The sequence below is a fragment of the Melospiza georgiana genome, chromosome 14 (assembly GCF_028018845.1).
Source record: "Melospiza georgiana isolate bMelGeo1 chromosome 14, bMelGeo1.pri, whole genome shotgun sequence".
NCBI lineage: Eukaryota > Metazoa > Chordata > Aves > Passeriformes > Passerellidae > Melospiza > Melospiza georgiana.
In genome coordinates this window covers 8,057,077-8,082,585 of record NC_080443.1, presented here as the reverse complement: position 1 = coordinate 8,082,585, position 25,509 = coordinate 8,057,077, and the positions used below count along the sequence as shown (strand labels likewise).

The 25,509-nt window shown below is 38.4% G+C and overlaps 1 protein-coding gene across 1 annotated transcript in view; it reads left to right on the top strand.

Moving 5' to 3' along the window:
* ITFG1 (integrin alpha FG-GAP repeat containing 1) overlaps positions 1-25,509 on the top strand; it is a 70,804-nt gene that overhangs the window by 21,967 nt on the left and 23,328 nt on the right. The window contains exons 8-10 of the mRNA XM_058034369.1: positions 1,799-1,883; positions 13,432-13,526; positions 20,815-20,987. Coding sequence (XP_057890352.1) covers positions 1,799-1,883; positions 13,432-13,526; positions 20,815-20,987 — 353 coding nt within the window. The remainder of the gene's footprint in view (positions 1-1,798; positions 1,884-13,431; positions 13,527-20,814; positions 20,988-25,509) is intronic.

Below are 25,509 nucleotides of genomic sequence, written 5' to 3'. Positions count from 1 at the left end.
ATATATGACTCTAGGTGTTGGGTGAGATTTTCTGGGACAGAGGTTCAAAATGTCACTTCTGACTGTGCAAGTTACATTTGAGGAAATCCCAAGTCCTGTGTTAACTAAATATCATAACTGAAATTCAGGGGTGAGGAGTAATAGATCAAGGGATTAATAATTTATTGAGATTCTGCTTTTGTATTGTCTAACCTGGCCAGGGGCATCCTTTGTACCTTGTTATCCAAAAGGACTAGAGCTATCAGTTCACTTTTTAATGATGATGGAAAGTGCTCAGTGTGTTTCTTGTTAGTTAAGGGATGAGGTTTTGCCTGAAAATGAATCCAGCAGATCACAGTGAGTCACTGCAGAACAGAGTCTTGTCTGAGATAACCTGGCCATCTTCTCCCAAGCAAGAGTACTGAAAGCACTGAGTCATGAATCCTGGATTTACAGCTTTAGGTAGACTTTAAAAATCATTGCCTGGTGAGTGTTTGTTAGTACACAAGGTGTTTGTCCCGTTAGGGGGATTTCTTTGAATTTTCTTACAGATTTTGGACTCGTATTGTAAATATAATCCTGCATTATACATTTTGTACTGATAGATTTGCTTATCTTTAGAAAGAAAGAATTCTGTTCTTGGGAATCAATCAACCCAGGAAAATAGGTTATACATGTAAAATGATTGGACACGTGTATGAAACTACAAATACTTTAACTGATCCATTAAAAGCTGGTAAACTGCTCTTTATAGAAAAAAGTAATTCCCTTCATTGATGCACTATAAAATGCTTTTTAAATATTTGCCTTACACAAGATATGCTTTTAGGGCCAACTCAGGACCTCTTCTATTTCACTGCATGGAAATGCTTCGATATTAATTTTTCTCATCAGAATCACTATAAATTATGTGTCAAGGTAAAGATAAATAGTCAGACATGCAGTACAAGTACCACTGTGTCCAGAGTTGCAGTGAAGTCTGCAAACTAAATATGATGTGGGTCCTGTTGGATATGGATAACTCTGCTCCTGTTGGATATGGATAACTCTGCTCCTGTAGGGCATGGATAACTAACTCTGCTCCTGTTGGATATGGATAACTAACTCTGCTCCCTTCCCAAGCCTTTGGCTCTGTGCCTGTGTGTGCAGAGCCCTGTGCTGAGCTGGTGGCAGTGCCTGGGGAAGGAGCCTTGGCTCCTCTAACATGGCTGCAAAAACTCAACACCTTCAAATGGGTTTGTGCCAGCTGTGATCCAGTTCTGTGATGAACAAAAACTCAGCACTTTTTATCTTTCTGATGGTATAATGAACTGTTGTTTTCTCCAGGCATAGATTTTAATAAAGGATAAATAAAACAAGTTCTAAGCCAGACCTAATAAAAATCAATTTATTTCCTAATTAGAAGGCAAATCAGGACCCTATTTTTAATTTTTATGCAGGTGTATTGTTATATATTACACATGTCTATAAAATCACATGCTAATATGCAAAAATGCACAGTTGTATTCATAATCATTTAATTATCATTTAGATAATGTTGCTGAAATAATCCAATCTCTTCCTCATCGCACAGCAAAATTTATGGAAGGTGTATCTGAATATTACTATGGATGGATTTCCACAAGAATCCAGGAAGGATTAGAAATGCAAAATCTCAGTCCCAATTTTTGAAGAGTGCAGTTTTTTCCATAGCTGAGATGTCTCTCTCTTATCTGCTAAAGCCCTTCCCTAGTGATCTGTATTTTCTTTGGTTCAAAAGTCAGGTTTTTTCACTTACTCTGCAATTCAGTCTTTCCATCATCCTTGTTCTGTTTTCCAGGATGGGAACTTCTCTAAAGTTGGAAAAAGTAAAGAAATGCCCAGTGGTGCCAAAGCTGTTGGACAGTCTGTGTTTGCAGATTTTGGTGAGTTTGCTTCTTTTACACTGCCCTTGGTGTTGCTTTCTCTTGTTTTGGTTAGCTGCTTTACACCAGAGAACAAATAAATGTGCTTAGCTCCAAATGGGGCTTTTATGTTTCTCTGCTTTTTCTCTTTAATGTGTTATATTTGTTTGTAAATCTTGAAATGTCTGGGAATAATTATTTACAAATTCAGCTTTGGTTATCCCAGTACATTCTGCCTCACATGTATCTAATTTTAGTTGCTTTGAGGTGTGATGCTACACTAAACTTAATTTTATCACACACTTATTTTATTTGTCATGATTTTAATTTTGTTGTCTCTAACCTTGTTGAGAAAACATTATCTGATTAAATGTTTCTAAATTCTTCACTTGCACAAACTAATAAAGACTAAATGAAATAAAATTACTTGAATAAAAATTGCTGGAACATGGTAAAATCTTAATGGTTGTAATTGAAAATTCTGGAAGGCTTTTGGACAGAAGAAAAATTTAATTTATATGTAAATCTATTTTTGCAAGGGTTAGTGAAAGCCTATATTTTTCTATTAGAATGTACCTTCCCAGTCAATTGTGGCTTATCAATGTTTTGTCGTGTTACAGAGAATGGGGCATGTTGGTTTTGTAGTGCTGACAATAATATTTTTCTATGCAGTAAAATAGCAATTTTCCAACCAGAGGCAAGGTGTTGCAGGCCTGACTCTGCTGATATAATTGACTGTAAATAACATCTTAAATAAAATAATTTACTGTATTTATACAACACACTTGTTACAATGAGACTGACCCTGTCTTCAAATGTTGAAACAGTGCTATTGTTTGACAACATTTCCTTCAAAAACTTATTTTAAAGAAAATGACAATTTTTAAACTCCTCAGAGTGTGACTCACTTGCTCTGTGCTGCCACTTACAAGTGTTTGGAGGCTGACCTGTGAATGCAAGGCACCTCTGCTGGATGGGCAATGGTCCCTAGATCAGATCTACAGGAGATGAACTCAGGTAGAACCTGAACTGTGCCCCAGGCTCTTCTGTGAAATGTTTGCCCCATTTTCTAAAATCTTTGGCAAAGTTTTAATAAAATATTTTACTATTTATCTTCAAGTTTGAATACTTACCTATGTAATATATGAAGGAAAGAATAGAATAATACAGCTTTTGCAGTTAAAAAAATTAAATGTGCTGGGTCTTTTGTAATAATTTTCCAAGCTGATGTTCTGAATAATGTGTCTTAATAGGTACTAAATAGAAATTTTTAATAAGTTTTTAACAATGGCAATGTGAAGAGCTATCTTAACGTAGGATAATTTTATCTCTAATGAGCCCAAATGATAAATCATAATCTTAGAAATTCATAGTAATTAATAGAATTGTAATAAACCCTAGATGTCTTCACAAAGAGAAGTGGAACTGTTCCAATGTTAAAGTTAAAATTTTGACTGTGTGGCTAAATGGAGAGCACAGTGCTGTGGCAGGGCAGTGGTTGGTACAGCTGAGCTTGGGAGGAGGGGCAGTGGCCCAGGGCCTGCTGGGCTGGAGCTCCAGCACCCTTGTTCAATGCCCTCACTGCTAATTATCATCAGATTGATTTGTTCTGCACCAGCCCAGCCAAGGGGCAGCTTCTCCCATGGTGGGTTTGCTGCTCTGGCACAGTACCTGCATTTCCCCCCTGTGCTATGTCTGCTCACATTTAGGTACTTCACAATGCTGGCTTTGAGCTTACAGCTGCTTGTGCTGAGCTGCAGTTAAAGACAATGATTACTAGAAATGGATTGTCAGACTTGAACCTCTCCTGTTTTCAGTTTTCCATTTCAAAACTGACAGAATCATGATTGTGAGTCAAAGGAAGTTAAGGTGTGGTGGTTTGCAGTTTGGAATAATGTGGCCATCTATAATGGAGCTCACTGATTGCACAACAAATCAAAATACCACAATGAAATGGAAAATGAGATATATTAGAAGATTGTGCTGCCTCTACCTTTGGCAGGTTCTGCCAAGCTGTGCATGATGCAGAATGTGCTGTGCACTCACACTCTGCTGTGCCACAGGCACCCTGCTCTTGGCACGGGGACACAGCCACTGGCACTAGAAATGTTCAAAACACAGCACAAGCCTCTGACATTCTTACTTCTGGCTTGCCTGCCTCTATTTTTCTTCCCCTCCTTGACATTTTCTGTACCTCACAGCTGATGTGCCAGCTTTGCCATTTGCTCAAGGTCTCAGAGGGTTCTGTATCTCTGTGCTTTCCCTCTGGCACTTGCCATGAATTAACTGTGTGCCTGTTGGGCTCTGCAGCAGTGTCAGACCTGAGCTTGGGGCTGCTGCCTTCCCTCTCACACCCTCCTTTGTGCTTGTGCCTTCTTGCACTCCTGCAGTGCAAGGTTCTGATTTACTGATCACACCTGCCTCTTCACAAAACAAGCATTGTTTCAAAAGGTCACTTTGTCTAACATTCTTTCCTGCTTCTGAAAATTTTATTTCAAATACCCTTTCCAGCCATGAGTATTTACAAGTCATTTGAAAAAAGGGGGGAGCTTTGTATAAGCTCTGACTGAGCTTATACAAAGCTTATTCTGACTGAGAACTTCCAAAAGCAACTAATTTGGGGTAAGATTTCCTTTCTTAAACTAAGCACGTTGAACAACAGCTATCAAGTATAAATTATTTGGCTAAGTGGAGTTGGAAAAACCAGCAATTAGGTGACTCATGAGAAGCTGTCACAGATGTTGGTATAATCTTAGTACCAAGTGTTCCTGAATACTGAAAAAATAAAGATTTTTTTTTTCATTAAAAAAATATGCAGATCTATGTTTGTATGCATCTGAAAGTCCAGTACATTTATATGTGTGTGTGTGTGTGTGTATTTTAATGGAAAATTACATAGAAGGATGTGTGTGTATATCAATACACTTATGGTAATGGAGTAGACCTTACACTTTATGACTGAGTTGGAACCTCTGTAATAAGTAGCACTTCCCCCTGTTACATGATAGCAGTGATTTGTACATCAATCTGACCAAAGGACAGGGAACAATTGACAAATTTGTATTGCCCTTTTAAAAATAAATCAGAAATGCTTTTTGACATCTATTACAAATGGCATTTCAATTGATTAAGGTGAGCAGAGTTGGACGCTCGAGAATTCTGCACTTATTTAGTTGCCACATTGCTCCAAACAAGTAAGAGCTCTTCATTATTACTTTTTCTATTCTTCTCATGTCACTATGGTAATTGCAGTGCAGTGGTTGCTATAGCAAAAATGATTAATCCTGCACTGTTGTTATCTGTGAGCTGGCAGAGGAGTTTTATAAGATCTGCTTGTACTGTCTTTAGAGGAAATCATAGATGTTGTCTAGAATCCTGATAAATACTTGCAAGTATATAGAGAGTTTTATTAAATGTCACTTAAATTACTAGGAAAATGCTGTATTTTTAAAGAAATTGAAGGATTTCAATGGGACAATCTGAAAATGACCAGTTTTTTTAGCATTAGATGAATGTGAACCATATTTTGGACGCAATAACCTGCTATTTTCTCATTAATGTAAAGATTAATGACATGGTTTTGAAGTAGTGAGTCAGAAATTATTAGCACAGGATATTGTGCTGATTATACGAGCCATTAATTCATTTCTATAGGAAACTAGTGTTGTAATTGGTATTTAACTATGATTGCTTCAGTTGGATAGCAGAGATTTAAGATCATCCTTTGGTATCTGAGACTGTGAAAGTTTGATTAATCACTCATTGATTTTGCTTAGTTAAGGCAAAGAACTTTGTTTTGGCCTGTATTTAAAGGAGGGAGAAAATGGCTTTTTGAAATCAAACTTGATCATGGTGTCCTCATAAGTAAATACAGTGCAACTCCTCGTTTCTCTAGGTAGCTTTTAGCCAACCCAGTCCTTTATTTTTTAGTCACCATTTGATTTCTTAGCTGCTGCCCTTTCTCTTCTCTAAGAAGTTTGCATTCACCTCTGCTGTGCACACTTTTTGAACTATGCTATGCTTTTTGAGCAAATATGAGTTGAGTTTGTTAAAGTTCCATCAAAGTCTTTTGAACTCAATTTCTTCTCATATTTAAAATCCAGTTATCCAACTAATAATCCTAATAGAATCCTCTCTGTTCTCCCCCCTACCAAGTAATTGAACTATTTGATGGATGTTAACTACTTGTATGACATGTGGTAGTAATTATCACTTTCCTTGTAGGAAATGATAGCTCATTATTGCCAATTAATTATGTTTAAAAAGGATAACATAGTGCCTAACCTTTGGGGGTTTTTCAACCTTTCATTGCACAGTGCCAAATGCATTTTGTTGAAAGATTTTTTTAAGGTAGACATTAATTATCCTGCAGCTGAATATACTTTAAATGCACTGCTTTTCTGCCTGCAGTTGCATTTTGATTTTGTACCTTTTCATTTTATCTGTCAGCTTCATTCTAACATCTGAATTTCTTTTTTCACTCAGAATGTTGCATGCTCAAATGCAGTAGCAATGTATCAAAAGGAAATTTTAATATTTCATTTTGGTAAATATGCCCTTAAGAAAACCATTCTCCTTTGAGCACTGTGTTGTGAAAATATTTAGTGCTCCTGTAATCAATGGAAGGATTCTCTAAGAACCTTAAGATGCAGGGTGACAATACTTCTGTGTGTGAAATGCTCTGCATATGAGGATAGCTGGGTTTACTGGGATCAGTTTGGGTGGAAAAGGTATGAAAGTTAATGGAAATGAAGCCCTATGAGAGACTTTAGATATGGAAGAGATTCTTTTAGTACCAGATGCACCTCTGAAGCAGCAGTGTATAGAGACATAGCAAGATAATTGGCACTTGTGTTTTGAGTCTGGGAAAGTGTCCTTAGGAGCTAAGTCTGTCTTCTTTGTTAATTTGTAACCAGCAGTGCTCTTCAGTGATACCTCAATGTTTTAAATGTAGGTCCCAAACAGTGTCAGTTTCTGAGGGGCGAAAATCAGGTTCCCATGTTTTGCCAAGGTCTTTATGTCCAGACAAATGCTAGAATCTCCTGGGAAAAAGAACTGCTGATGCTTCATATTATTTTTTGTCAAAGGGGCTTGAAACTTAAGAAGAACCTTTCTTTGTATCCAACAATAAAATTGGTGTAGTGCTGCATGTGTCACTTGGTTATCTGTTCCTTGTTGAACAACTTCACAGGATTGAGTTTTTCTTTGGCCCTGTTGATGGTTGGTGCAGGAGGAGCTCTGGGCCCAGGCTGAGCTGACCCAAGGCAGTTCCACCAGTGCCTTGCCTTGCTTTGTGTTACCCATCCCTTCCTTTGGCAGCACCTGGAGCTTTGTTGCCATGGGAGCTTTGAAGATGAGGAGCATCACAGAGTTCCAAAAGTACAGCCAGGCTTGGGAGTTTGTTTTAATGTGAAATGGGTGAAACAAGCATCTTTCAGCAGAAACAGCCCAGGAGTTCAGCAGTGATTTTGTGTGGTGTGGGGGCAGTTCACATTGTATTTGCTGCAGTTTCTTTTCCCTGCTTGGATCACAGCTAGTGCTGGAATTGCCATTTGAGGCAGAAGGCTGCTCTGTTGGCTCTGCTGCAGCCTGGAAGTCTCACTGTGCAGTTTGCTGGCACGCTGTGTTTAAGTGCTTCTATGCAGTGGAGCTGTGAATATGCCTTCTTTGGAAGGACTTAAAATCAGAATTGATTTAGTGTGAAGAAGAGGGTTATGAGACTTTCTTTAATGTCCACAGAACTTTGAATCATCTGTAAAAGCTCTTTGCATCTGTTTTTTGAAGTTATGATTCACATTTGCTAAAGGCAGCTGACATTGATTGTTTTAATAATGTGTAATTATCTTAGTAATTTATTATATGTCATGACCATCTCACTGAGCACCTAAAGGCACAGAGTGACAAAAGAATTGTAATGATTTAATTTAATTAATAATTTAATTCTAACGATTTAATTACTTGAGAAGATAAATTTAAGATAATCAGCTTTCAAACAAACCTTTATTTTATTTGAATATCAAGCTCAGTTGTACTTATTGTAGGCTTCTTGCCTGCCCCAGAAGGGTATTGCTGTAGTACAACCCTGACAGGGCTTTTTTCTTCTTTTTCCTGTTATTGTTCTTGAGAGCTGTAAATTGGAAGAGTCATGAGAGAGGATACTGAGAACTGAGCAAAGACAAGAGGGAGAGATGTATGAATGAGAACTTTGTGGTACATGAATGTTCTTGTTTTTATGTTCAGAATTATGAAAGCTGACTTTCTTGGCCTGTATAGTTAACATATTTCCATTTCACCAAATAGGGTTAGAAAGGACCTCTACAGATCATCAAGTCCAACCCCAGCTTGCTAGAAAACTTCTTCTCTATTTAACAGAACTTTCAGAAGTTACAATGATCAGTCTGTGATCTCAGAATAACCCCAAAAAGTTGATTCCATTTTTGTTTTTAAAGGAGCAGAAGATTACACTGCAGCAAAAGTACAGAGCATTTAAATTAAAAAGGTTTAGATCATACACCCACCAAAAGCTGTCTTGCTCTTCATAGCTACAACTTTTTCTTGCAGTATTATGAAACAGTTTTGGAGTGAGTGATCACAGAACTTGCCATTGCCATCACAGAAATTGCCCAAGTGCCATCTTCTTTTCATAGCCCATGTTGGAAAGTACATTGCACAAGCATGAATCTAACAGTCCTTGAACCTGGTGTCACTTTGTGACACCTTTTTCTATGTTTGTTAAGGAATTTGAACATTGAGGTTGAATTTCTTTTGCCTAGGTTTACACATGCTAAGGAAGTTACAAGTGTGTTTGTTTTATAAGCACCTCTGATAGCTCTGAGTTTGGGAAGAAGTTTCTTGTGTGGAGCTCCTTTGACCATTTGCTGTTTGTGAATTCAGTTTAAAATGTGTTCTCAGACTGCAGTTCCTTGGTATTGCTTTTGGAGCATCTAACAATTCCAATAACATTATGTTGTGTTTAATCTGATTGACAAGACTTTTTCTGCTCACTCCCATTCAAATTTACTTTTAGAACAGATTGAAAATACTTGATCTGTGTGAACATTGACAATCAGTGTTAAAGCTCAGCAATGGCTCTCACACAGCCTGTCTGTGCAAGGTGTGCTCCCAGGACAGTGGTTTTGGGGGGCTGGGATGGGGCTGCCAGCCCTTGGCAAACATGGGCAAGTGTTGGAAAGAAGGTTCTTGTTAGAAATACAGCAAACAGGCAGTTGTAGGTAATGATTGTCACATGATTCCTAGATGGAATAAGACTTTTCTAATTTTATCTTTACATATTTAGACATAAGTGCAGTTTTGCAGGTGATGAGTACATAGGACTGTTCTTTTTCTAACCCTTTTCAAGCCTACAAGACTTGATCTTTATTAACCATGGGGTTATGCTGGATCACAGTCAAGCCAGAATTTATGTGTAGAGAACTTGCTCATTAACAGTTGAGTTTTTGTTTCTTGCTCCAAGCTGAGTGCTACTAGCACAGGACATTTGGAGTCTGGAGTGTTGGGGCACACCTACTGCTGCAAATGATATTGAAATTGCAAATAAGATTTCCACCAGTTTGGAATGAGATTTCAGTTTTAAATGAAAGGGACAGAAAGACAGAGTGGTAGACCCCAGAACTCAGTGAAGATTACAGAGGGTCTCCATGACAGGTTTCCTAGGTAGGCCTAGGCTGCAGGAGATTATTAAAGACATGTATTGCAAGGTATTTTTCATAAATACTTGAAACCAGCCTAGGTGTGATGGGATCATCCAGCTGTTGTCACCAATGCATGTTTTGTCACCTGTGCATACCTAATTGCACTGATCAGTTGTGCTAATGATACTCCTTTGAATTTGTGTCTTCCTTTGTGGAGAAATTTAACTTCAAGATCAGAATTAAAAACTGAAGGATGTTTATTTACATTGGGATTGAAACCAGGCAGGAAGATAGGAAGTGTTTCTTCGATCCAAGGTGAATTTGTTGTTAGTTAAAACTCTTGAATTAGCTACTGCTGGGGGTGTTTTTTCTGTGGTCTTCAAGGCCAGTAGTTTGCATTCCAGCAGGTGCTTCCAAGGTAGAATCATGTAAAGATGAAAAAGGAAATATTTTGGAAAAGCTGCTGTATCGATTTGTTGGTTTCACAGTGTCTTTGAAAAAGCTTCAGAAATGCAGGAAATATTTTATTTCTGGTTATAAAAGATGGATATGTACATCCTAAGATGTGCTTTAGAAATAAAAACTTTAAAGGAAATAAGATGAAATATTATGATAGAAATGAAGAATATTGGGCTTTTCTTCCTTTGATTGCTACTTTTCTGTAATACAGAATTTGACTAATTGTGGATTTTCTTAAACTATTTAGGTACAACTCAGAAGATATTCTTGTTTCATTGATGTCCTATTTCCATCTACATGTTCAATGCTGGAGCTTTACTTGAAACCTTTTAACATTTGTTCTGGCTGCTCTAAGTGCCGAATTAATGTTTTTATATCTCATCTTTGTGATCTTTAAATTCAGCTGAGCAGAGTGTAAAAGAGGAAAATAAAGACCAAACAAACAAAATCCAAGCAATCTGATCCAGTCTCCATAGTATGGATGCCTTTATCTGGGAAACTTCTGTGAGGTGGAAACAACAATAATTTGAGTTGTGTCAGCTTAAGAATGGCCTCTCATCTTGTTTTCAGGATGCTTTTTGACAAAAAATTTTTTAAATAAATATTTTTTTCAAAACTGTGCTGTAAATTTTCAACAGATTTTTCTCTTTATCTTGAATTTTTTTTTTGACTACTGGATTCTTAAATATCTGTTACACAGAACTGAAGAGAAATTGCAACTGAAAACATGATTCTGTAAGAGAAATTATGTAAATGGAGATTTATCTTCTGGTCAAAGGAACTGAGGAAACTCTGGCCTACCAATATGGAATATATATCCTAGTATTTTCAATTTGCAGGGACAAAGGCGTGGTGTTTGATGCATATTTGTATTTATTTATTCTTTGATCATACTGGATATTTTAATCAAATCTTTTAATCAAGTCTTGAGCTTGTAATTTATCTGCAGCACCTTCACGTGGAAGGTGATGGCTCTGTGTGTAATTGTGTGCCAGTTCTGTCCCTCCTGTCCTATGCATTGGTTATTCCTCAAAGCTCCAAGGGTGTTTTCATCAATGTCCTGCCCTACTCTGAGCATCTCCTACCCACACTATCAAAGTGAGTTATTGGTATAACAAGATGAATGTTTGCAGTATAAGTAGAATCAAACATTTTATATTCTCCTCTGCTCCATAGCATAATTTAAAATGAGAACATCCTCATTCTTGTCCCTTTCTCAAACACAGGAAGGTGGCTCTTTGTCCTTGTGTGTTATTGAAAAACTTCTAAAATCACTTCAGACTGAAACTTTTGTGGAAATGTATTTAAAATGTTAGGGCTTAGTTTACATTTTATATTCAGAAAACACATATCTCTGCAGCATTAATTAAATTTTAGCAAATCCTTCAATATTCCCATGGTTTATAATTTGCAAATTGAACACTTTCTTCCATTTAAGTTTAGAAAAAACTGTAGTCCAACAGCATTTTAATGTGTTCATGCAAGCAAAGATTGAAGATGACAACATGTTTTAATTGTTGTTCTTGAATGATGCAGAAGGAAAACCTGTGCTGATTTCAGACAGATTCAATAGTTGCTGTGTTGATTTCTCTGTTCAAGAGTGGGGATTCCCTTTCCCTTCTCTTTGGGTGTGAACTTCCTGGATTTCTATCACCTAGGCTACTTCACTTCCTAAATTCTCTATCCTGGAGCAGAGAGCTGCCACGAGGATTTGGGAGGGCTTTGGTGGTGAGATAAAGTAATTCATGAGGCAGATGGGATGTAGGAAGCCACTAAAAGTTTGGCTTTATCACTTGGAGATATTTGGGGAAGTCTGATATTTTCATCACTCCTCCTCCCCTTATAACCCTCCTTTCCATCTCCCAGCTTGCTGATGGAATAGGGGAGGGACCCAGAGCTGCAGCTGCCCAGCCATGGATGTGCACACAGCCCCAGAGGGAGTGCAGCCTCAGAGTTATGGGCTGGCAGCTGAGGGAGCTTTCCCATGGGGCTGGTGAAGTATGACAGGACCTCTGGGCTGGGGCCGGTTCTGGACTGGAAAATGAATAAGGGCTTCAGTGACAGGCAACTCTGGGTTTTGCATATTAGCTCAGGAGATTTCATCAAGGAATTTTACAAAATCCACTTCCCTAAATAAACTGGTTTGGATTTCTGCAAAGCCAAGCAGTAGATGTGCTTGAGGCCCCTTGGTGCTCTCAGCACCTTTGTGGTTCATACAGAAATCTGTTTTGTAGCATGTTCCTAAGCTGCATTTCTGAAACATCAGACCAGCACAAATTTCATTTCTTGTGGGATAGCCAAGCAGCTGTCAGGGAGCCAGACTGAGAGGATGTTTGTGGCTGTAATCTGCAATATTTTATAGGTATAATATAAATCCAGTGTGGAAATGATTCAAGTAATTAACGTGCCAGCTGAGGACATCTCTCTGTTTCAGTGCTCACAGTGAACACTGGTTATCTCAAATGAAACCCCCAGCTCCTCAGAGCTGCACAGGCTAAGGGGCAGGGTGAAGAGGTGTTTTTGTTACACTGTGAGCTTTGGTTCCATGGGCTGGAGAGGTGGATTGCCTGCAGTGTGCCTGAGCTGGGGTACCATGGCAGGCTGTGGTTCTGGTGGGGTCTGGCAGCCCAGGCTCAGTTCCTGCTGCTGCCCTGGGCACTCTGCTGCTCTCCCTCTGTGCCTCCCAGGGAGCTGCCACTGCTGGCCTGGCCCTGGAGGAAGGCAGGGCTGCAAGCTCACCATGGCAACACTGAGATTTCTCCTGCACTAGATAATGGACAGTAAATTATTACTTTTTCCCCACTCCATGCTCTGTGTGTCAGAACTCCAGATGCAAATAGTCATTGCTTGTTTAAATATTAAAAGGTCATTATTCTACTCAAGGTTTTGGAAATCCATGGATTAAAGGCTCTTAAAGAACATTTTTGAAAACCTGTAATTTACTCAAATTTACCTAATTCTGTAAGCCTGGGATTTATTAGCCATTGTGTTAATCAACTCCCCAGTGTTGTGTTTTGTGTTAAGTACAGATTAAGATATTACTTGTGAACTCATGACTCTTTCTGAAGTCTTGCTGACAGCACAAGAGTTTAAAACTAGTTCAGAAAATTAAATAAGTTTTTATGGTGGACTTGTAATGGTGGACTGGTATCAAAGGTAATTTTTTCCCCAACTGAACACAGGGATTAAATTACTAAGGACTTCCTCTTCTCAGTATGTCAGGAAAATTTCAAATTCTCTCAATATTATGGGTCAAGATGAAAGTACATTAGCAAAGGCAATCTTCAAACAGAAGACATAAATTATTAGGTTAAGGATTTGAACAGGTCTAGTTTATATAATGTAATTTTTTACATTTAAAAAAGGTGTAAATTATTCACAGCTGATTATTTCATATAAACAGGGTTTCTGATTTTGCAGATACAAAGCTGACAAGCTTTTTTTTTTCTTTTTGACAGATGGGGATGGACAAAGTGAACATTTATTACCAGTCTGTGAAGATGAAGCATGTCAAAGAAGTGCCATCTACCTAACCAAGCTGGGACTGGACCAGGTAATGAGAATTTGGAATAGCAAACACAAAGCAAAGTACTGTGTTTATATAATTATATAAAAGAGAAAATTTTCAGGAAAGGAATAAAATCTCCTCACCTTTAATTACAGAATACAAGAGACTTGTATTTATGTACTTGTGTGTTCCATATCTGAAAAAAATATGGGTTTGGTGAAAGAGGTTCCTAGAATTTTTTATAATGGATAATTCTACTCAAAGAAATGATGGAGGCTCCTGAAGAGTGACTTTCTTGTAAAACACTGCTTTCTAAGCACCATAACTGTTCCAGCATGAGATGAAAAACAAGGTTTGTGCTAAGAGCTGGAAACAAATCTAATTCAAATGAGCTTGTTTAGTTTAACTTGGGGAGTTATTTCAGAGTAAAAATAGATATGCACACACATATATCATTGAATCAGCCCTCACTTCTTACCCCTAATTTCTACTTTGTCTTTGTTTCTTACTAATGAAGTAAATTTCCAGGTGGTACAGAACACTTTTTAGGCTGTGTGTCTTCAGGGCTGGGATCTCTTAAATTATTGGAGGGTTGTTTGTTTGTGACACTACTGGCTTTCACAGACTTGGTTATAATTCATGGAATAGATTATTATATGTTCATTTATTTAAGGATGTGATCATCTGGTTTAAGAATATACAGGCTCTAATAAAGTTGCAGCACACAATAAATTAGCCAGATGTCTGTTGGATGGCTTAATAAATGTTTTACTAAATTAATACTTTGCAATGTGAACCTAAAGGCCAAGATGATATGTAAAGTGCTTGTAGCTGACAGCAAAACCCACTGTAGGGTACTCAGAGAAATCTAAAATGTGTGCCATACATGTTGCTAACCATGTTATGAATTACTGATTATTCCCTCACTGAAAAATTTTAAGTTGAATTTTGTGCTAAAAGTAGTACCCTCTCTGACCTAAAATTCAGAATTTATAGCTGAACTTGTTACAGTCTGCAGCCCAAGTTTAGAGTGTAGATTTTGTCATTTAAAGAATCAAAATTTATAGAATACAGGCTGTGGCCTGCTAGTGAGGAAAGTCACTCTGTGTAGGAAAGGAAAGCACAGAGCTCCCAGTGAGTGCAGGGGGGATGACTGGGATGGAACATGATATCAGAGTATGAAAGAATAACTCTAAATTTGGTCATTTATATCTTTCAGCCTTCTGAGCTCAGCAGCTCTGTTCTCAAAACCCTCTTTTGCTGTGCACACTGGTTGGTTGGTTCTGGGTTCTTGGGTTCTTGTTTGGGTTTGGATTTATTTTTTTTACATTCATTCATCCCCTCTACACACAGAGCACAGCCAGTGGAATGGAGCATTGCTGGGTGCTGGGGTACAGCAGGGTTTGAGTTAAGGTCAGAGCCTTTGCAAAGGCAAGGGGATGCTCAGTTTGTGATCCTTGCAGTGCTCCAGGAGAACCAGGCTGTGTGGAACAGGGGTGCCTGGGCTGCTCCTTGCAAAGGACAGCTGCACTGGAGCCCTCAGCTTACTTCCTTACTCTGGATAATACAAGAATTAAAAGGAATTTGAGTTTTGCTCCTCAAGTAAATTTGAGACAAACACTGTAAATTAAAGTAATTTCTTTGTAGAAAGTGAACCCCTCACAAACAGCTGGAACCACTGGGAGCAGTGGGGTCTGAGGGTCCTGTTGGTCAGGTTATGTTCCCAAAAGGAAGTGGTGCAGTAGTGCCAGAGGAAGGTGTGGGCCAGTTTGCATAATTTCAGAAAGTTTCAAGATAGAGTCTGTGATTGTAACCTGCTCTGATCTAACATTGCATACAGCCAGTTTTTATAGTGCTTCATAAGTTCAGTTTTTGACAATAAAAACTACTAGTTTGAATAAACTACTTAGTCACAGATACATCAGATATTTAACCTGTATTTAATTTGTTTACTCAATTTAGCAATTTCACCGTGTTGTTTCAATTTGAAAAAAAAATCCAAGTATAATGACTTCTGACATAAAAATTAGCAGTTAAATATTGCCCCTTTATTTTAAACAGTAAAGAATCCAAAAGATTCTCACCCTGCTAGGAAAAAAGTGTTAACAAGTATTTGGACTTACCTAGAAACGTTAAAGCAATTTTCCCTCCCTATTTTTAGAATGACTTTAATTAAAAATGACAGTATCAAATGGCATGCAATAATGACTTATTCTGGTCTAACCTTTTAAAGAATTATATCTGGAATACTCTTTTCTTGCACTCATCTGGAGGTGATGCAGCTTTTTGCTTTTGAAACTTTTTCTCTTTTCTGTTCTGAAACAGTGAAAAGTATCATGTCTTCATTCTGCAGCTTTTCCCATGTGCTGCATGCTTCCTTCAGGTAGAAATCTATTCAAATATGCCAATTCTTATATTTATTTGGAAATAAATGTTTCATTTCACTGAATTTGGTCATTGTGAGGTCAGATGATTTTACTAAATCAGTTACTCTTCATGAGAAATGATAAACTTTGTGGCAACAGACTGGAATAGATTCTGTTCACCAATCCCTTCACAGTTTGATGGAAATAATAAGGAGCCCTTGTAGTGGGCAGAATGTGTTTCAACAAGGCGATGGTACTGGAGGGGAATCTGTGGGAAACTGAGAAATTGCAGGACTATTATTAAAAAAATAGAAGGCTTTGTATCTCCATTATCTTTGTTCCATTTTTGCTGTGGGGTTTTGTGGCTTTTTTTTTTTTTTTTAGTTAAGGGTGTAGTAACAAATTCTTGTTTTCAGAATTTTTTATTTTTTTATAAGAAACTGATCTCAAATCTGAAAGACCTCAAATGAGATTACAGTCTTATAAAAAAATACTTTGCCTATTGGGCCTGGTTCTGTCTTTCTTGCTTGTTTGCTGTAGCATTTGATAAAACCAAACCGAAACAGTTACTGCAGTTCCATGATGGTGTCTGATGCTTTGGGATGAAATGCATAAAAGTCAGAAACACACATCTGTACAATTAGTGGCTCTAGAACTTACACTGAGGACAGGCAGGCAATGGCTTGTCAGGCTTTGGTGTTGTTCCAGAAAGATCCTGTCTGTCAGGATATTTCTCCTGATGTCTTTGGCACAACTGGATGGCTCCTGGAAAGCCAGGCCAAGCTAGGAGAATTATTTCAAGGATAACCTTTCATCATAGGTTTTAATTTATGTGATGCTGGTTGGGGGGGTTAAGTATTAGGAATATCTCAGATTTTTTCTTTCAGATGATGGAGCAGAAGTAAAGGCCAACAAAATACACGAGTGGCTTAAGGAGATACAGACCTCCTAAGGTTTTAAAGGAATGTGAGTGTTTCCATAGCAACAGCAGAATTGCTGTCAGATCCAAGTGGAATCCTATATGCTGTTTCAGATTGTGGCAGGTGTTAGGACACCTCAGACTTCTTTAAATTCACCTGCAATAACTACAGTCTAATCTGGGAAATGTTTTGAAGTCCTTGGTACTGTTTAATGTAGGAACTCTAGATGCTGTGATATTCTTAGAGATGACTAATTCTTCTTTAATTTTGCCAAGTATTCTGTATGATTTTTCATTTGTTTCCTGAGGCAAACACTATTATTTCAGTCCCTTCATCTGAGAGTTTCTTTGTGGGCTTGATAGTTCTCATAACCTTTTTCTGTACAATAGGAAGGTTATAGCTTTATTCCTCTAGGAAATGGAGCAGGTCTGAAGTAGAGCACAGCAGTACATGCTGCAGCAAACCCCAGGTCTTCATGGTGTCATTCTCTGGGCTAGGGAGGGAGGTGGCAGCATCGATTATCAGCTGCACTCAGTCAATGTCAGAAGTTTTTCCTCATTCCTGTGTAGCAGTTTAAAGGGGGAAATGGATTCAGCTGCTGTAGTTTTTATAAATGTCATTTTCTGCAAGATCCTCTCATCATTTCTAAGTTGTTTCTCTTTCTGAAAGCAGCTGGGGGCTGTGAGCATTGAAAACATGACTTCTACTGCTTTGGTTACTTTTTTCTGTGATTCTGAACCAATGCTGTGGATTGTCACCTTCTGGGCTTTGAACACCATAAGTTAATGGTGCAAAGCACAGTAATTTCCTCAGCTGTTGAGGGATTCAGGTGCCCCTTGCATGCACTGAGAGCCTAATGCATGCTGAAATCCTGAGTTATTTGCTGTGTGCAGTGCACTGAGAGAGGGAAGGGACCTGGGGTACTGCTGGTCCTGGGGCAGCTCTTTCAGGCCACTCCTGATGCTCATCTTTGGCATTCCCAGGAAATGCATTGGCCAGGAAGGGGCTACTCATTTCCCAGCTTTGTGACTCTCAGCTGGCTCCCTGCCTGTGTTCTGTGGCCTGGAGGCAGCAGCTGGCTGGGGGTGGGTTTTGTGCTGCTGGGTTTCTGGCCATAATTTAAAAATGGAGACGTTAATCCCACAGGTTGGGCTCAAAGACCAGCTCACAGGCTTTTGAGCAAGAGAAGTGCCTTCCCCAATGTATGGCAGAGTGTGAACTTTGTAAGAAATGAGCCCTTGACAGTGACTGCAAGGAGCTTTACATTTTTCTCAAATCCCTACATCTTTTTCAAAATGAGAATGATGCTGTTTTCACATTTCCCAGCAGGAAAGCATTCTCCATTCTGCTTCTTGAAAAACAAATGTTTGAGGAGTTTAAAATTTTCAAACACATAAATATTTTTCCTGTATTAGCCTACAAATCATTATTTGAAGGATCCAAAATATCTATATAAATGTTTTAAGTGATGTTAGCAGTGATGCTATGCAGAAGAATTTAACAGAAAAGGAAGAAGTGAATCTGATTTCTCTGACTGAATTTTATATGTTCATTTAAAATTTCTTTTAAAAATACACTTACTCAATTTTTTTGTCTTTCTCATTTGAGCTGTGTAGGAGAAATCATATGATCAGAAAACTGGAAAAAAATAGCTTCATGTGTCCTCATTATACCCTCCAATTTCTATCTTAGAAATTAAAAAATTAGTTTTAGTCTTTTCCTATTAACAGCAAATATGAAGCTTAAAGTAATTGTCTGGATTATCAAATACAAAATAAGCAGGAGATTTATATTGTTGACAAACACATTTTCATTTTTCTGCCTTTTGTACTTAACTATATGTCCCGAGGCACAGGAACAAATAATTTTGCATTACATTACACAAAGTGGAGTTCGTAGTAGAAATCTACAGAAGGAGTTTCACCAAAAGCATGGATTACTCTAAATTTAAACTGTCAGTAAGGCACAGCTGGTGCTGGGATGTGATCTGGTTATGCATCAACCAAGGCTGATGTTCTGGGATGTTACAGAGCTGCTTTTGGGAAAAGTCCCACAGCTGCTGCAGTGGCAGGGATGGATTTGCTCTGTGGTGTCAGGGGTGCTGGTGCTTGGTAGCAATAGGTGGTGGTGTGCTCACCTGTTGTTTTGTATCTCATTGTAGACCTTAGGAATGTGAAATTGCATTCTATTAATCACTCTGAATAGAGGGAAAATTTGTATTTCTACCTAAAAATTCATTTTTAATTTTGTCTCTTTAAGATAGTATTACCATACCTGGGAACATTTAGGAAGTATATGATGGATATAATTGGATTTTACTGCAATGACTGTGTGAATGATACCATGTAAAGGAAAAGCTGTATTATATTTCATGGTTCTGATTTCAATCACTGTTTTTCAAAATTAGACTATTTTGCAATAATATTGTTTCATCTGTCTTCTGCATGACAAATAAGTGCTAAGAAATCCAACCCTCTGAAAAATTTCCCTCAGGATGAGAGTATTGTCGTTATTTTCTGTTTCTTAGATTCTTCCAAGCCTTCAGCACCTCCAGGTAACTAATGAGACACGTGCACGTTGTGGGTGTGAGGGTCCAAGTGTGTTTGCTGTCAGTGGAGTTTGCAGCAGGTGCTGCAGTCAGATCCAGCTCGGGGCCGTGGCACACGCTGGGTGTGACAGTGACAGGCAGGACTGGCCCAGGCTCCTCAGCCATGGCTGCACCCAGCAGCCCTCAGTGCACTGCTGCAGGCATCTGGGGCTTCTCCCGTCTGCCTGGGGTGGTTTGTAATCCCAGGGGAGCAGTCCAGTGTCACACACAGCTACCATGTGGCAGGAGTCCTGCTGACCACTGGACTGTGCAGCAAGGGAGTCTTTCCATGGCAGGATATGATACTGCCATGATCTCATTCTGGTTCCTGAAACAGTTGAATTGAGGCTTGGCTGAGAGAGAGATGCAAGATCTGTTAAGTGCTTTTGATGTTGGTGATAGTGATCCTTTAAGATGGCACCCCTCTGTCCTTTTGAAGGCATTGTCAGTTAGTTGACATATAAAATTACTCCTGACTTTTAAAATGACACTGATGGTTTTTTCTGTAGCATTGAAATGTTAACCCTGCCACTTCAGCTTCATACTAACTTGCAAAATTACCTTGATTTTAATTAAGATAAATTTTTATTTAGCACCTCGGCAGTACTTTGGAAAGTAAGTGCAGATGCATTCTATTTCCTGTCCTGGAGAAATTATACTTTGCATTTCTTTTGTAGTCTCAGTTTGATACTTTAATCTTAATTTCTTATCAAACTGTTCAGTATCTGATGCTTCTGGGGATATAAGAGGGGAATTGAAGCTCTTGAACTTCTAAATATCCATGAATAATAAAATTGTTCAAGCTGAATTGAACCTTAGGAGATCCAGCCTTCTGCTTTAAGCAGGAGCAAACTGAATTCAGACCATGTTGTTTAGAGCTTTGCCCAGGCAGATTTTGAAAACCCCCAAGGACAAAGATCCTGCAACTTCTCAGGGCCTCGTTTGCTGTTTAATTAGGTTGTTTATCCCTAGTCAGAACCTCCCTGGTGTCAGTCTGACCGTTTTCTCTGGCTCTTCTGCCATGTATCACAGCAGAGAGCCTGGCTCCATCTCCTCAGCTTTAGTGGTGCCTATTGCATTGCCTTGCAATTCCAGAGGAAAAAAGAGACTCAAGATCTCATAGCCCTGATGGTTTGGTCTTACCTACATTTAAAGATTAGTAGAAATTCCAGGCAAGCCTGAATTTCAGTTAAGGTGTTCCTGAATGTTTCCATATTCTGGTTGTATTCTTACAACCTTAACTATATTTCCCTGTTCCGGAATAACTGAGTGCATAAAAAATACTTCAAATTATTTTTTTCTTTTGGTGACAGAGTTAGGAAATAATCCTTACTTGTACATGGTTAAGAATCCTGATGATGTGGTGTCAGCTGTTTTAAATAGAACTACATTGTTTAAATAAATAAAATTAATTTCTTTACGTTGTTGTTCTTTTTTGTTTTTGTTGTTTCACGTTACAGTGGATTCCAGTTTTGCAAGACTTCAGAAATAAAGACACAGTCTGGGGCTTTGTACCATATCAAAATGACAAATCTTCAGCAGAAATTTCATTTCCAATTACACTTCACATTGGAGATTACAATATGGATGGCTACCCTGATGCACTTGCTATATTGAAGAACACTTCTGGAAGGTAATGCAAACCTAGAAATAAAGCTATCAGATTCATGTTCAATCATCAGTCATGGAAATTACTAACTTTAGTGCATCTCATTCATTTTATCAAGTGAACAAGACTTTTGATCTCTGCTAAGTGTTTTATGTTGAACCCAAGAGTGCATTTACATGCTGTATTCAGAATACATCCTGGGACTCTGGGTGGGGAATTCCATCAGGGACTGGAGTATGAGGCAGCATCTTAGGCACTCCTCCCAGAGCTCAGGGGCTGATTCTCTGCCTTTCTTTTCCCACATCATCTTCTGTAAATTCCTGACTTCAGCTGTCAGTGCTGACTAGTAACACCAGGCTGTGTGAGCTGGGGAACCTGTTCTGTGCTCTCATGGAGTGAGCACTGACTGGTGACTGCTGGAAAATGCAGCCAGTAGTGCTTTGCCCTTTTTGAGAACCTGGAATTTACCAGTGATTTTTACATTGTCCAAGAGAACTGAAAATAGCACACACATCCAAGCCCCTCCAAAAAGAAACTTCTAACCCTTCCTATTAAAATTTTCTGTGTAATTTTCTCATCCTCCTTTTTTTAAAATTTTTTCATCATTGCTTGCTTTCCCACTACTTTCTACTGCTACCATCTGGTGCTAGGTGGAAGAGGGCATGTGGGGATGCTCTCAGGGAGCCTGTTGTACACAGAGGAGTCAGTGATCCATGTAAGAGCTGACCTGGGTAGGTGAGCTCGTGCCGCCAGTGATGGGAACAGATCAGCCTGTGGGCAGCTCCCACCTGGCACCTGGGGATGCTGCTGCTGTCATGTCCTTATCTTTACCTTCAAGTGCAGCAGCATGTTTGCATGTGAACATGCTTCTGCTTGACAGTAGGGATGATGAATAGACTTGTTTACTTGGGAGAGAAGCTGAGAGCCCCAGAGACCAGGATGCCAGGGAAGCTCAGCAGAGGCAGGATATGTGCACATGAGGGCAGTCTGTCTGTGCTGCACAGCTGACTGCCAGCCTCTGCAGGGATGGAACCTTATCTGTGCTGTTCCCTTTTGCTTCATGTTACCACTTCTAAAAGGTTTTTTAACCCTTGCTTTGTGGAGTCTTGATGTCTTCCTTACTTGACAAATACTTGCACTAATGCATTACAAAGCAGAATAAGTCTCTCATAGGTGTATTTGGTATCTTCCTCTTGGTATTTGGAATGATCTTGGGTGCATAGTTTGAATGTATACTCCATATGGAAAACAAGTGAGGACCTCACTTTGATGCATCTGATAGTAAGAGAATTTGGTGCTGAAGTCCAAGAAGTCAATTCGGGTCTTCTAGTGGTTGCCTAAACATGAGTCAACCCACTGACATTTTTGTGTTAGAACTCTTCAGATAGTGACACACCTAAAAATGACCCAGTTTGAAGAGTAGCGTGCCTGTGTTCAGCCTACATGATGTGATTCATGACAAGGCTGTGAGCAGCTGAGCTCTGTCTGTACCTCTGAGCCTTAAAATAACAGCAGAGCAGCTGTTTCTATTCAGACACGGCAGACGAGAGGGAGGTGATGCTGGTAGGGCCCAGACCTTGCCAGGCAAAGTTAAAGCGCTCAGGCCCTGAATGTCAGGTGTTGCACTGCTTTCCTCAGCTGGCACTTTGCATTTTCTATTCAGCAGTCACTGAGCAGAGGCTGCACAGAGTCCAGAGAGTGAGCTGGAACCTGCCTTCCCTTTGCCAAAGTAACACAGTGATGTGGGAGCTGTAAAGTTGCTGTCTTTGCTTTTGCCTAAGCCTCAGAAATTTTGTGTTTTGATACATAGCATGTGTATCCTGATAGCTGGATAGCCTGCATGAAGGTGTATGGAGTTCAAAAATGTACTTGAAGCTGTTTTAAGTCTTAAGAGCCTCTGTCCTCTGGCTGGAGTATAATTACACCAATGTAATGTCATGTAAAATCATTAAACAGTTTGTAAATAGTTACTCCTGTAGAAGCCCAGAAGTCACCTATGTCTTGTTGCAATGAACTACTTGATACACTTTTATTCTCCTTGCTTCTGAATTGTTTGCTTATTCAATTGAGTGCATTCAAAATTATTTTTAAACTTGACATCAAAGTTGAGTGACACAATAAGGCATAAGGACTGAAAGCACTGGCAGATGATGTGACAAGCTATTAAAAGGAGATTCAGAAAACTGAGGAATTCTGGCAAAAACAGAGTAAAGTAACCTAAAAATCAAGAAATAAATTGCATATTACCATTGTATCTATCCAGTATTTCTAGAGAAGGAATGGAAGCATACTTTGTAGTTCGAGATGGGAGCAAAAGTCACTTTTTTTTTACTCTCACTATGAAATGACACATTCAATAATAATTCATTGGTTCTGAGAGACTTAGGCAAATACTTTCTTTTAAAATGTATAACTGGGTCACTGATTGGAGAGTATTAAAACAGTGTGGGAATTAAATTAAAAGCTGTCCTTAAATTAGAGCAAATTAAAATGAAAACCTTATTTAATCGATTTTAAACACTTCTGGATCAAGCTGTTTATTTCTTTCTCTGAAGTCTTTCATGCTACATCTACAGATCTAATTTCAGTGATTGATTACTGTGATTAAATGATAAAAGCATTTTTGTAAACTCTTGACCTCAATCTGTGCTATCGTTTAGGAAGCCTGGTTTCTGCTTGCTGTCTGTAATGTAAAGAAATTAAAGCAGGCAGAAACAATTTTGTTCATCTGAAGGTATACCAATACATGATAATGGAAGAAAAGGATTAAAATCAATTATATGCCTCCATCACAATTCAAGAAAGTACTTTCAGATCAAATCCTTACAAATCCCTACAAAAGACTGAAATAAAGATACCACAGTTGGGCATTATGTTGGTTTAGTGTCCTGCCCAGTGAACAAGTCAAGAAAATTATCAACAGCTTCAATTACTGCCACAGCCATTTTAAGACTCTGGTGTTTCATCTCCTGCCATAATCCTTTGATTTGGAATTACACTGTGTAATATTCTGACAGTGTAGGGACATTTCTTTACCAGAAACAGCAAAAAGGAGTCTCACTTGTGGTTGCAGGTATTGTGGGGAGTTGAACCTTTATTAAGACTCAATGAATTCCATCAGGTACTCAATAAATTCCAACAGGTGAAGGTGCTAAATGCCCTGTAGATCTTTACGTATTTATCTGTTCAGTCTGAATTCTTGTAACTTCTGACTTGAGTCAAAACCTGCACATTAGAATTCAAGTCCATGGGTTTTTCTTCAGGCTAGATATATACATGAATTCTGTATTAGAAATTGTGTGTGTATATAGAATAATAATAGGTGAAGGGATTTTATCAGTAGTTAGTAATTGGTTCACCTATACCTCCTGTCTTACCTAAATGAATTCATTTTTTCACATGCTGATTTTAAATTGACTCTGGTAACATTGGAATTGTAAGTACAGCATGTGAGTTTATAAGCATCTATCTCCCATCTAATTAGATGAAAGGAATTTTGTTTAACAATTGTTTCCAATTAGACACTAGTAATTGGCATCTGGCATTGTAAATATGTAATCTAAGTCTTTCAAATCCATTTTTATTCAAAGGGAATGTTTTTCACTGCTCAAATTGACAATACTTTATCTCCAATACATTGATAACAGTAAAGACTGAAACTTGGAGACAAAAAGCAGCTGGATATGGAAAGCTGAATAAAAAACTTATAAGTATGAGAGACTTCTAGAAAGTTTTCTAGGTGTCCATGCTCAGTTTTAAATTAATGTATATATATTAATCCTTTATATGGAAGGACTCTTATTTGACCAAATTATCTCTTCCTATATCATTATTAGCTGTCACTTGTCAGAAGGAAGGTTGGATAGAGGACTTCTTTTAAATGAAGGATTGATGAGCACCTTGTAATTGAGCAAATCTAAAAAACCAGAGGCAAATTCAATTATTCTGAATGTCTGGAGTAAGATAGTGGTGATTTAGATGTCCCTGGTATTACTTTAAATGAACTACCCTAAAACTGACAGCATGAGAGATGAATGAAATTAGCAGTAAATATTTAATTCTAATTGCAAAGGAATATGTTAAAATAAAACTAAAATAAGTCTTCAGTCTGTCTTTGGTGTTAAGCCTTATTAAATCTCCTTTTCCTGCACAGATGCCTTTGGTCAGAAGGTACCAAATTGGGATATAATGTCCTTTGGAATAAAGCTGTGGGTAGTGCACCATTTATCTGCAGCTGTGGATTGGTGTGTATAGCTCAGTATCTGAAGTGCTGCAAATGGCATGTTAAGGGCAATGAGCTGGTCTTAGTTCAGAGTTCTTGTGCTCTCTCTTGTAGCATTGAAGCTGAGTTGTTTGGTATTGACTGTTACACTTTGTAGAGCACTTTAGCATTGATTTTTTAGGTTTTACCATTACAGTAGTGTCTGTCTTTATAGGCTTTCAAGGACATTGTTTTATCATTTTAAGGATGCAGATGATTATCTTTGTTACAGGGAGATTCTTTCTGATGGGAACTCTTCAAAATTATGTTCAAAATAATAGGAAG